The 12,973-nt window shown below is 41.7% G+C and overlaps 1 protein-coding gene across 1 annotated transcript in view; it reads left to right on the top strand.

Moving 5' to 3' along the window:
- The window catches only part of LOC134934577 (collagen alpha-1(VII) chain-like), an 817,258-nt gene that overhangs the window by 132,261 nt on the left and 672,024 nt on the right, over positions 1-12,973 (top strand). The window contains exons 20-26 of the mRNA XM_063929986.1: positions 591-737; positions 934-1,110; positions 1,748-1,887; positions 4,132-4,255; positions 4,430-4,573; positions 6,861-7,048; positions 12,734-12,811. Of these exons, the coding sequence (XP_063786056.1) occupies positions 591-737; positions 934-1,110; positions 1,748-1,887; positions 4,132-4,255; positions 4,430-4,573; positions 6,861-7,048; positions 12,734-12,811 (998 nt within the window). The remainder of the gene's footprint in view (positions 1-590; positions 738-933; positions 1,111-1,747; positions 1,888-4,131; positions 4,256-4,429; positions 4,574-6,860; positions 7,049-12,733; positions 12,812-12,973) is intronic.

Genomic DNA, 12,973 nt, shown 5'->3' with positions numbered 1-12,973 from the left:
GTGGAAGACTTGCAGTCTCGTCGTGGAAGACTTGCAGTCTCGTCGTGGAAGACTTGCCGTCTCTGAGTGGAAGGCTTGCAGTCTCGGAGTGGAAGACTTGCAGTCCGGGAGTGCAAAGCTTGTAGTTTGAGTAAGGGACTCTTAAAATGATTCTCTATCAGCATAGGCCTGCCTCTAATGTGCACATGTGGTCATTAGTACCTCTCAGGTGCCTGTAAATAACCCAAGGTTTAAAGCCTCCACTAATATCCTAAAACACATCAGACTTACCTGAGTATGGAAATGACAAAGAATAACAAAGTCACATGTACAATGATCATTGTAGAACGTCATTTGTTCCTTGGGATGGCCTGTCCAATTTTATGAGTGACAGACACCTCTGATGTTCAGGATTCTGGGGAGTATAGTGTCATGTTATCATGTTATGTATTTGTGCATGATGGCCTACTCTGGCTATGAACAGCAATGTAATAGTCTTGCGTGTTTTCAAAACGATAACTGAAATGCTTGAAGGAAATGTACCTCTTGTCTAAAACCATCATGAAAATAGAGGAATCTTTTGAAACTTGTGAATGTGTTTATTTCCACAGTACCTGATTCCTCTGTGGAACAGCTGGCGGCGTCCTACAGGTCATTCCGGCTCAGTGGATTACAGTTTGGTAGAACATATATTTTTTCAATAAAACCACTTTTTGGGGAGATGGAAGGACCTGAGAAAGTCATTACACAAACCATATGTAAGACTTCCTACTTATTTATGTATGGCATATTGGTCCAACTAAATTGCAATAGGAAATGTGCTTAGAGGGCCTCTACAGTGTCCTATTGATTTGGGACCATAGAGTTGTTCTAAAGGATTTAAATTGGAAGTATGTATACAAACAAACAATGCGCTGCTGGTTATCTTGATCGTTTCCAATATTACTTCTGCAGCTGGACCAGCGAGGAAACCTGTGAACCCTGCTCCCATCACTACCGGGCCTAAGCAGACAACACCAATTGAAAGAACAACCACAATAAGACCTGTCGACCATCCTCGTCCGACTACACTGACAAGGGTCTCCAAATCTACCAGCCCTGCATTTAGAGAAACAACTGTTTCTCAGCCCAGTAAATATATCTAAATAATTCAGTATACCTCTAATTACCATTTCAGACGTTAATGAGATTGGCAAATATTGTACACAAACTAATCACATACTGACAAATGTACAGTTGTAGACAGAATAAATAATAGTCCTTTGCATGACCAGGACAGGGTAACATTGTTCCCCTTTCACTGGGGCATCTGTTGCTAAAATACTTTTTCAGTAACATCAGTGTATACACTACACTGCTGGGGATCAGTACTAAATGCCGCCGGCCGGAATCCCGGCGGTCGAAATCCCGACGCCGGAATCCCGACCACACAATCCCGACAGGGGTGGCGAGCGGAACGCAGCCCCTTGCGGGCTCGCTTCGCTTGCCACGCTGCGGGCACACTATTATATTCTCCCTCTATGGGTGTCGTGGACACCCATGGAGGGAGAATATGTCGGGATTGTGGCGGTCGGGATTGCGGCGTCGGTATTTCGACCGCCAGGATTACGGCCGGCGGCATCTTGACCGCATCCCCACCGCTGACCACTATAGGCAAAAGTAAAATGTAATAACTATATAAATGTGTTGTATTTCTACATCAGAGAGTTTCTGTTGTTATTATTATTGCCAGTGACCAATTACTAAATAATTTCTTACCTCTCTGTAGTTTGTGTGAAGCTGAAAGCTGACATAGTCTTCCTTGTGGATGAATCCTCCAGCATTGGGCCCAGTAATTTTAACAAAGTGAAAGATTTCCTCTATAGAATAGTGTCATATTTTCCCAGAATCGGACCCCAAGGGGCACAGGTAAGATCGTTGTTATAAATCTTTAATTACAATTAAAATAATATAAAAAGTATAATATACAAAATAGATAAATTAATAAAATTAAGTTACAAATCACATCCACGTTAGAAGCTGTACCTCAACTTGATACATTAGGTGCAGTTCACAGTATTGATCCGGACTCACATTCCTAATATGCATGTGATTTACACGCCATTGTTAAGATGTAAAGTAATTGTCCACTGAAGACTTGTGAAATAATGCAGACACTTATGGCGTGATGATAACTCCCACACTTGTAATTCAGCCAGAGTTGTGCTTGACCTTCCCTTATAGGTTATGTATGCTCACTGCTATTTAGGAGATTCTTACAAAGCTCTGATGTTGCTTAAGAGTGGTGTTTCCCACTGACAGTGAGTGTTAAAGGGATTATGTCTCTTTGATAAATGTCCAGGAGCAGAGCATTTTTTTACCGGGCATCAAGGATATATATCGCAAGGGGTTCCACACATGTGTACAGTATATGTATGAAATTAGGGGGTAATTCTGAGTTGATCGCAGCAGCAAATTTGACAGCAGTTGGCCAAAACCATGTGCACTGCAGGGGAGGCAGATATAATATGTACAGAGAGAGTTAGATTTGGATGGGTTATTTTGTTTCTGTGCAGGCTAAATACTGGTTGCTTTATTTTTACACTGCAATTTAGATTTCAGTTTGAACACACCCCACCCAAATCTAACTCTCTCTGCACATGTTATATCTGCTTCCCCTGCAGTGCATGTGGGCCCTCATTGCAAGTTGATCGCTCACTAGCAACTTTTTGCAGCGCTGCGATCAGGTTAATTCTCGGCAAAACTGTGCATGCGTATGCACCGCATTGCACAGGCACGTCGTGCGCTGGCCGGGAGTAACTCAAAAACATGATACATTGTTACACTGACTGCCACACTCACAAATAAGACTGATGATCACATATGCCAGCAATACTGAATGCAGGCCTAAACCATTTCCTTTCCATCTCCCTGCTATACTACTTAGATAAAATAATGATGTTAGAATAATGCATTACTTAGCAGTAAAAGAACATTATCTTTGAAATATTATGGAGACACTGTACTTCTTCACATTATTATCTCCTGTCATAACAGGCAAATTAGTGCTCTGATTTTCAATATCACTATTATGAGATGAAAAGCACATAAAAATGTGTATAGCACAGTGCGTAGATATTATTAACCTCTATTAATTTAGTGCTTATCTGTTATGAAGAATGGATCCAGATGTTTTGCCTGTGTTAAGTATACAACTCGGCCAATGTTATGGAGTCTGATATTGCAAGTCGGACACAAAACAGCACTAAAACTCTCAAAGAATTTAGAGGTGGCGTTTTGGCTGAGTTGGTTACAAAAATGTTGAAAATCCATTATAAATACACTTTTCATGCACATTTGCAATAAAAATATGTAAACATGTTTCTAGACATTATGACACAGAAGAAAAAAAACTTTGATCAGTAAAAATAGTCCATGTAGTGTACATGTCATTTTTGCATATTTTGCACAGAAAAATGTGTATGATGCACAAATGGATGTAATAGGATGCACAGGCAGCTTATGCTGATTTAAATGATATTCGGCATGGCTATATTCAGTGTGTAATTGTGACTGTATCGGCATTCCTAGTTATGTTACAGTGTTTGGCTGGAATAAACTGTAGCATAACATATTGAATGTAGATACAGTTGTTATTACACACAGAATATAGGCATGCCGCATATCATTTAAATCCGCTTAAGCTGCCTATGCGTCCTGGATGACTGGGTTTTATTTTAGTATGTGTGTTGCTTTAATCACTGGGCTTTTGGCGGCCAATGAGTGACTTTCTCCGACACTGTGGACCTCCTAAATTAAAAGATGCATTTTGGTTGGTCTGAAAATATTGCCCGAGTTCCGGGAATTAGACGCACACTTATAATGTTCAATGTGGTGCGATAATTTTCCAGGTGGCATTATCAGCTCCCATTACATCCCGGCCATGGTCTTGACATCATTATTTACTAGCAAATGATCTGCATACTGGTTACATCTACAAAATGGCCACCTTCACCTCTGTCCTGTAATTCCCAAATCAAAATCTCTCTGAACACTTTACATCTGCCCCATCTGCAGTGCAACATGGTGTTGTCTAGTTGCCTGCTTTTTTTTGCTTTACTTACAAACATGAATTCGGATAAGTTCAGATGAGTAATACTTTTCGTTTGTTAGATTGCTGTTGTTCAGTACAGTGAAGAACCGAGAACAGAATTTCACTTAAACCATCACAAAGACAGGAACTCAATCTTGAAGGCCATTCGAAACATGCCATATTTTGGAGGCAATACCAATACAGGTCAGTATACATGTTATTGTGAAGGAGAGTTTGTCCTCCAATGAAACAATGTTAATTGTGCAGTGCCAGTAACAGGCTTTATGGACTGATTATGATCAAGACCTAGGTTTACAGAGTAGAAGAAACTTCTGGAAATGTGTGTTGTATAACAGTTTTTGTACATTTGTTGTTAAGGTCGAGGCATTGGCCATGTTCTGAAAGAGATGTTTCAAGTGTCTCAAGGGATGAGGCCTTCATCTCCTCACCTGATAGTTCTGGTTACTGATGGAAGATCACGGGACAGTGTTATACAGCCATCCAGAGTGGCTCATGCTTTAGGTAATATATTTCTTTATGGTTTACCATTTCTAATAATTGTAATCAAACATACAGATGTAGCCATGCTCATCTTACTGCGCTGCGGCATGTTGCGTCATATCACGGTATGCTGCATGGCGTGACAGGTTGTGACTATTCGTAGCCGGTGATCACGGATGTGAATAGTTGCAGCTGGCATGCTATGCAGCAAGTCGTGTTGCATCATGCTGCATTGCAGCAATGATGAGCATGGCTACATCTGTAGTATGTACCTGCCCAATATTTTCTGTGTTTCTCTCCTTCAACTGTATACTAATGGACTCTGGAGTTTCTGTTTATTATTTGGTTAATACCTCATATCTACATGTATATAAAGATTTGTTTGAAAAAGCTCATGGGATTGTACAGTAGTGTGTAAAATGTATATACACACATACAGTATATAAAATCTAATACAGAACAAAGGAGCGTTTATAAAATGTACATTTGACATTCTTGTTGACTAGGCTTATCTGATATCATCATGCTTTTTCCTTCCCCATATCAAACCAACTGATGGGGTAAGGCCTGGAAACATTCCAAATGAATGGCAATGAATAGGCTTATCTGTTCATTGAGGTTAGGTGCAGCTGCAAAGGAAATCTTTCCAGACAATCTGGATCACAATATAGCAACATTTTCAAACTTCAAAAGTGGAAACAAAACGTGGTAGTCACCCAACTTGTGTCGTCTCTGCAAAGACAGGGGTGTAAATGTATATTGTGTGACAGATACTACTCCTGTCCCGAGTCTACTCCTCAGCAGGGTATGTTATCTTTTCCTCTAGCCTGGGGAATGTCAACACCAGAATGTCCAAATGTTCTGTCCACATAGACATTAGGTTTGACATGCAAAATGTCGACATTCACAGTGTTGATATGAGTGTCGACAGTTGGAATGACAAGCACAAGGTTTTCCAGTGACATGGTCGAAGTCGAAAAAGACGGCAGTTTACAACAGTTTTAGGTCGGAAGGGGTTCCAACCTACTCATTACGGCCCCATTTATTCCTGACTTGACAGAATTCTGTTGGAATGCACGTGAAGCCGCCGATCAGCGTGCATTGTCGGAAGCGGGGCCAAACCCGACAGGTTTTAGCCCTGTTTCCAACAAACTCAATCCGACTTTAAAAAAAAAGTCGGATTGAGATGAGTGAGATGAGAGCAGGAGACGGGGGAGCAGCGGGGAGAGCAGGAACCCAGCGGCAGCGTCCACCCGGCACCAGCAAGCGAGGTCCCGCTTGCTGGAGTCAGGTGGACGCTGCCTGTTACACTGCTGCAGCCGCTGCTCCCCCGTCTCCTCCTCTCCTCCCCCGCCCGCTCCGTCTCCTCCGCTGCTCCCCCCCCCCCCTGGTGCCGCAGACATCTCTCCTTCCCCCCGGCGCCGCAGACATCACCTCCTCCCGATGCCACAGACATCACCTCCTCCCGATGCCGCAGACATCACCTCCTCCCGGTGCCGCAGACAGCTCCCTTCCCCCGGCGCCGCTGACAGCTTCCCCCGCTGCTGACAGCAGCAGCAGCAGGACATGACAACGGGAGCGGCCAAATCCGACAGTCGGATTTGGCCGCTCTTTTGAATAGGGGTTGTCGGGATGGACCCGACTCTTATAAAATATACCCCAAAATCGGCTGTTAATGTGCACATTGTTCACATTTCTCTAAAGCACATGCAAAAGCTTGTACTACAATAAAATACAAAAGTAACAATATAAATGCCACCCATTTTCTGACTGATGAAATCAGAAAATATTACACTATAGAAACATACGGACAGGTTAATTGGCATCTGACAAAAAAGGATGTGTGTGTGTTTAGAGTGTAAGTTTCAATGGGATAGGAACTGATATGAATGATAAAATATTCTCTGTACATCACTGCATAAGGTGGTGCTATATAAATAATTATGCTATACCAGTTTTTCTGATTTTGCAGTTATAGATTTATATTTGTCGGTTTATTACTGATGTCAGTTATTGACAGTTTTGACATTAGTAATAGCGACAATAGAAATGAATGCTATACAAGCCTGATTTAGCAGTACTTCCTTTTGCCTTTTAAAACTAGCAGCTTTGACGGATAGTAAATCTACCCTTTAGCCTTGAAGTGTCCGAACAGTTGTGACAGTTTTTTCTAAATTACGTTTAATATGCAGAGCTCCCAGAATTGGAATTTGGTATATAGTTAAATTTGTCTTTATAATTTGTATGTCTGCTTGGTACAATAATATTTTTGCATGAGGTCTGTGTGTGACTTTACATTTTTTTTCAGGAATCCGTATGATTGCTGTGGGTGTTGGTGCTGCAGATATTGATGAGCTGAGAAGTATCATGATGCACCGTAATCTGGATAATATCTTCTTTGTCAGCTCATTCGATGACTTCCCTCTGATTGTACAGGAGCTGATAGAAACCATTTGCTCTGATAGTGGAAAGCCAATTACAATCGAACCTACAGAGGTAAACAGCAGGTGGTGTTCTGCATCGTGTGCCGCATTAATACGCATCTCTAATAAACAGAAATGGTGCTGTGCGCTTTCTTTTTCTAAATAGTATGGTTAGAATCTAATTGTCTTATTCTCTCTACATTTGGAACCATACTGTAGCACCCTGTTATTTATTAAGCTCCTATTTATTATGTATTTTTTTTAGCTACAGTTTGGTTCATATATATTTGGACACTGACACAATTTTCCTAATTTTGGCTCTGTAAACCACCACAATTGATTTGTGAAGTGAAGAGTTTCAGCTTTATTTAAAGGGGTTTCATTGTAATTGGACCGACTAAGATAATCATAAATAAAATGTTCATTTTTAATTCTTTGTTAAGAATCCTTTGTAGGCAATGACTGCCTAAAGTCTGGAGCCCGTGGACATCACCAAATGCTGGGTTTCCTCCTTTGTTATAGTTTTCCAGACATTTACTTCAGTTGTTGTTTGTTTGCGGCCATTGAAGAATTTTTTACTTTTTTGCCTTAAAAAACTCCTGAATTGCTTTTGCATACTGTCAAATCAACTTTGCAGAATTTGACTGATTGTAAGCATACGGTATATCTCAATACACCTGAGAATTCATCCTGCTGTTTCTGTCTTCTGTCACATCATCAATAAACACTAGTGACCCAGTGTCATTGGAAGCCATGCAAGAACATGCCATCACACTGCCTCAACCATGTGTTATAGAAGATGTGGTATGCTCGGATTATGAGCCATTCCAAGCTTTCTCCATAAATTCTTATCTCCATCATTGTGGTGCAGGTTGATCTTCGTTTCATCTGTCAAAGGATGCTGCAGAATTGGGCTGACTTTATATTTTTGAGGCTTATGAATGGTTTACACATTGTGGTGAACCCTCTGTATTTTATTTCATGAAGTCTTCTCTTAATGGTAGACTTGGATAATAATATCCCTACCTCATGTAGAGTGTTCTTCACTTAGCTGGATGTTGTGAAGTGTTTTTCTTTACCAAGTAAAGGATCCTGCTTTCATCAACCACTGTGGTCTTCAGAATTAGTCCAAGACTTTTTGAACTACCGAGCTGACCAGTAAATCCTTTTTGTCTCAAAATGTACTAAACTGTTGATTTGGCCACTCCTAAGGTTCCAGCTATATCTCATGGATTTCTTTTGATTTTCTAGCCCCATTCTGTGGGTTCACAGCCACAGCTTCCAAATGCAAATGCCACACTGGAAATCAACTCCTAACCATTTGCCTGCTTAATTGATAAAGAAATTACAAATTAATAGCCTAGACCTCTTCATGAAACAGTTTTTGAGTCGATTGTCCAATTACTTTTGGTCCCATGAAAAAGAGAGTTGGCTACATATTAAACATCTAAATTCCTAAACCATTACTCCAATTTAGATATGAAAATCCTCACATTACAGCTAATAGTCTTGACTTTAAAACCATTATACCATAGTGCACCCAACTCAACAACCGTCTTTCTAGTTCTCTTTATATCATTGTAACTTTAATATGTTTTGGTAAACAACTAGAATGACAAATTGTGTTGGTATCTAAATATATATGGGCCTTACTGTATGTAAAAGGAAACTGCCATGTTTGGGCTGGGTACAGGATCCCGACAGTCTGGATGTCTAGGGTCAGAATACCGACAGCGGCATCCAGACAGTCAGAATCATAACACTTCTTAGGAAGTAAACTAACCCTATCACTTACCCTATCCCCAACCCTCCCTCCCCACAGCCTAACCCTCCCCTCTAGCAGCCTAACCCTAACCTTCTTAAGCGAGTAAGGGGCCCGTGTGCATACTCTGGGTGGACCCCCCTCCTCTCCACAGCGGTGTAGGCTCCGACACTGTGCCGGAGCCTACTGCGCATGCGCAAGTCTACGGAAACATGGCGCCCACCATGTTCCGGAGACAAAATTCAAAGTGCGCATGCACGGTGGTAATTTTAAAGTGGATTTTTTGCGCGATGGAGGCGGCTGCAGCACCCGACGCTGGACTCCGGAGAGGTGAGTACTAAAATATGGGTCCAGTGTGTGCGGTGTGGGGCCCCCCTGGACCCAGGGGCCCGTGTGCACCGCACACATTGCACCCATGATAGAAACACCAATGCTAACCCTCCTCTCCCGCTACCTAACCCTCCCCCTAGTGCCTAACCCTAACCTCCCCTCTGCAGCCTAACTCTCCCCAGTATACTTATCTTCGGAAATCTGACTGTCGACATTTTGGTGTCGGGATTCTGACAAGTGTCAGGATTATGGCTGCAGTCTTCTGACCGCCGGCATTGTAATTGTCGGGATACCAACCACATCCCCCATGGTCAGTTGAGAGCAACAATATTCTTAGTGCAAAACAAGGTCATGGACACCATATTATTAGGGGTTGATGTCAAATCTATATAACTAAAATAAATAAAATTATTTCCACTACGTTCTATTTTAGCACTTGGTTTATGAAAGTTTAATTGCTCAGACAAGAAATGACATAGTTTATGCAGGTCATATTCTTACAGTCACATTGGTGGATGGAGGGATAATCTATCTTGGAATATTAGCACTGTGGCAACGCCCGTTGTATCACACAGAGGGGGTACAATATAGGTCTCCAAGTTGGACTTCTGATGAAACCAAGCAATAATCTATCCTGTAATACTAAATGTTACCCTTACAGTAAGAGGAGACCAGTGTGATACCCTGTTGCCATAGGGCAGGCCATGGATAGCGATCAGATTGGCAGGGATAAAATGAGTTTATACAAAAAGGGTAAAAGAAAGACTCTTTGTTGGGGCACGCTTGCAAAGATAGATAAAAAAGTAAAGTTTTATCTACCTTTTTAAGCGTGCCCCAAAAAGAGTCTTTTTTTTACCCTTTTTGTATAAACTGTAAACCACTGACTCTGGGAACACCACCGACCATGTAATTTACAGTATATCTGATAATTGTCGGTTTCAGGACAGAAACAGCCCTTTGTGAAATGATGCCCCTTCTGGTTACAGGGATAAGATGAGGACAGAGCAGCAAATCACTTTTGCTTATAGTACATCTAAAGTATGATAGTACAAAGCCAACCGCTGGTGACATTACTTTAATACATCTCCCTTTTTCTACTACAGTACTGCATCCTAAAGTAATAGGGGAAGCTGTGAGTCTAAACAAAAGTATAGGTATAAACTTGGAGTGGAGATTATACTGTTTATTGAGCTGGAAAGAATTCAGCACTCATTTTTGCTAGCATCTACAATTGGTGTCAGTGTGTCACTGTTGTGAGGCCTAAATGGAGCAAATTACTAAAATAATGCATTTGCATCAATTAATTCATTAATTAATAAATAGTACATTTCACATTAATGGTAACCCAAAAGCATATTATTGGAATCCAGTTGTAGGCCCAAACCATAAGTTCTATAATAAGGGATATCCACATATATGTCTCTATGATCAGAACCACACATTTTTAATTATATCTGCCTTACATTTCTCTTTTTCTTCTAGTTAATTTCTGCAAAAAGAAATAACAAAACATGTTTCAAGATACAGTAGCTCTGGGATGCAGGATAACATTATGAGTAATGATGTGAGGAATATGCAATAGTTATCTCATATGAAAACTGTTTGCACATGAACTGAAATGTAATTGAAACGCAGGGTCATTTAGAAACAGAAAAATCTGTGGACCCACTCCGCAATGCATTTTTATGTGTGCAAATGCACCTACGTGTCCAACAAGAGCATTTTAAGCTGCACGCCCATTTTCCTGCTTCTGGATATAAATATGTACACTACACAGGGCCGGTTCTTGTCCTTGTGGTGCCCCGGGCAAAACGTTAGGGGCATGGCTTAATATGGGGGCATGGTCAGTTACGCCCCCATTTGTAGCGCCACTGAAAGAAAAGAAAAAAAAAGTATACTTACAACCCCGCTCCTGATTCCAGACCGTTACAGACCTCCACCGGCGCCGCTCCTCTCCTCGGATGCATAGACACTAGAGGTCAATTATGACCCCTAGCGTCTGTGCCACAATGCTGTGTGGTGCACGATGACGTCATCGCGCACCGCACAGCTTCTCTCCACGAAGGGAAACTAGACGCATAGTGTCTGGTTCCCTTCATGGCGGGGGACCAGCAGGGGGGGGGGAGGGGCACTGCGGGGGGCACAGTGGCGGATCTTGCCATGGTGCGGCGCCCTCTGGAAGGCGGCGCCCCGGGCAAAAGTCCTGCTTGCCCGTGGCAAGATCCGCTACTGACACTACAGTATCTAGTTGTTTTAGATATGCAAATAAAACTGAATATGTGCATGGTGGTGAAAGTTTTACCTCCTAACATTATAGGACGACGCCTTGTATTAATGTCAACTTGTAAGTCTTTCTTTTAAATTACTGCTTAATTTAGCTTCATTTGTACCTTAAATTAATCATGACATTGGAACTGTGGGGCAGATGTATTAAGCCTGGAGAAGGGATAAAGAAGTGATAAAGCAGTGATAAGTGCAAGGTGATAACGCACCAGCCAGTCAGCTCCTAACTGTCATTTTTCAAATCCGCAATGATTGGCTGGTGCGTTATCACCTTGTACTTATCACTTCTTTATCATGTCTTTATCCCTTCTCCAGGTTAATACATCTCTCCCCATATGTCATGAGTCACTGTTGTGTGTTTAACGATTTTCATTACATGGATCAGAGGAGCAAAATGCTTCACATTCAAATAATAATCTCTGGCATTTGTAAGATGCAGAAGCCCCGGTGAAAGGTAGAAAAAGAAAAGGCTGTGCTGTCTCCTGTAAAACAGAGGAGTGACCATATGAATGTGCCCTGCCACCTCTTTATGCTGGTACAAAAGTAAGTGCACTGTTGTGCCTATTCAGCATTCAGTAAAGAATGCCTCCGATCTGCTCATCTCCTCTCTTTATCCAGGTACACAGCCAATGATGAGGCCAATCACCTAATACAGTAACTGCCCAACAATTGGATAGTGGGTATACAGGGGTGTTAGCCAATAAACGGCTTCAATTGTTCCTGCAACAGTCTGACCGGGAGGTCGGGTTCTGGTGTGCTGAGCACACTATCTTGTTTCTGACCTTCCAATCCTGTTGAAGAGATCTGAAGAAGTACACACTGAGCTAAAAATTGCTCAGTATCCACGGCTGTACCTGAACCGATAATTACTCCGTCAGATCGGAGCATTTTTTGGATCAGCAGAAGTTACCTGATAGTTTATACCCACCATTAGGCTGATTAAACCTTTGCACACCACCATACTCTTCCATCTTGGCCAGAAATGCCCTTCAATTCCCCATGAAATTGGGCTCAGATGTGTAAAATAGGTTTGTGATGTCAAAAAGCTGTGTTTTTGGACCTTTCAGTTTGCAATGGCTATTAGTGTTACTTAGAATCCTCACACTAAAGAGGCCAACCTTGTATCACTGACTTACAGTACATCAGTGGTTCTCAGGACCCCACACAGTTCACATTTTCCAGATCGCCTAGCAGGTGCACAGGTGTAGTCATTACTCACTGATACATTTCAAAAAGATACACAGGTGGAGTCGATTATTTCACTTGCAATTCTGTGAGGAGACCTGGAAAACACTAACTGTTTGGGGTCCTGATGGCCGAGTTTGAGAACCTGTGCGGTAGATTATAAAGTTCTTACAGAACTGACTTTGTTTACTTTTGCAGTATGTCGATCCAGAGCCAGAAAAGCCAGAGGTGGATCCTGAGCTGCCAGTGGGGCCGTGCCAGTCAATATGTTCAAAAGTAATATTTATTTATAGCTTGTATTATATTTCATACTGATCACAATGACATTCAAATGTGTTCTGCATTGAACACACTTTTATAAAATTAGTTTATTTTAGATTTTGCACCAACCATGTATTTTACGGAATCTTCTTCCCAAGTCCCAGTTATTGCATTTGT

The sequence above is a fragment of the Pseudophryne corroboree genome, chromosome 6 (assembly GCF_028390025.1).
Source record: "Pseudophryne corroboree isolate aPseCor3 chromosome 6, aPseCor3.hap2, whole genome shotgun sequence".
NCBI lineage: Eukaryota > Metazoa > Chordata > Amphibia > Anura > Myobatrachidae > Pseudophryne > Pseudophryne corroboree.
Note: the sequence above shows the minus strand (reverse complement) of the source record. Positions and strands in the feature narration are given on the sequence as shown.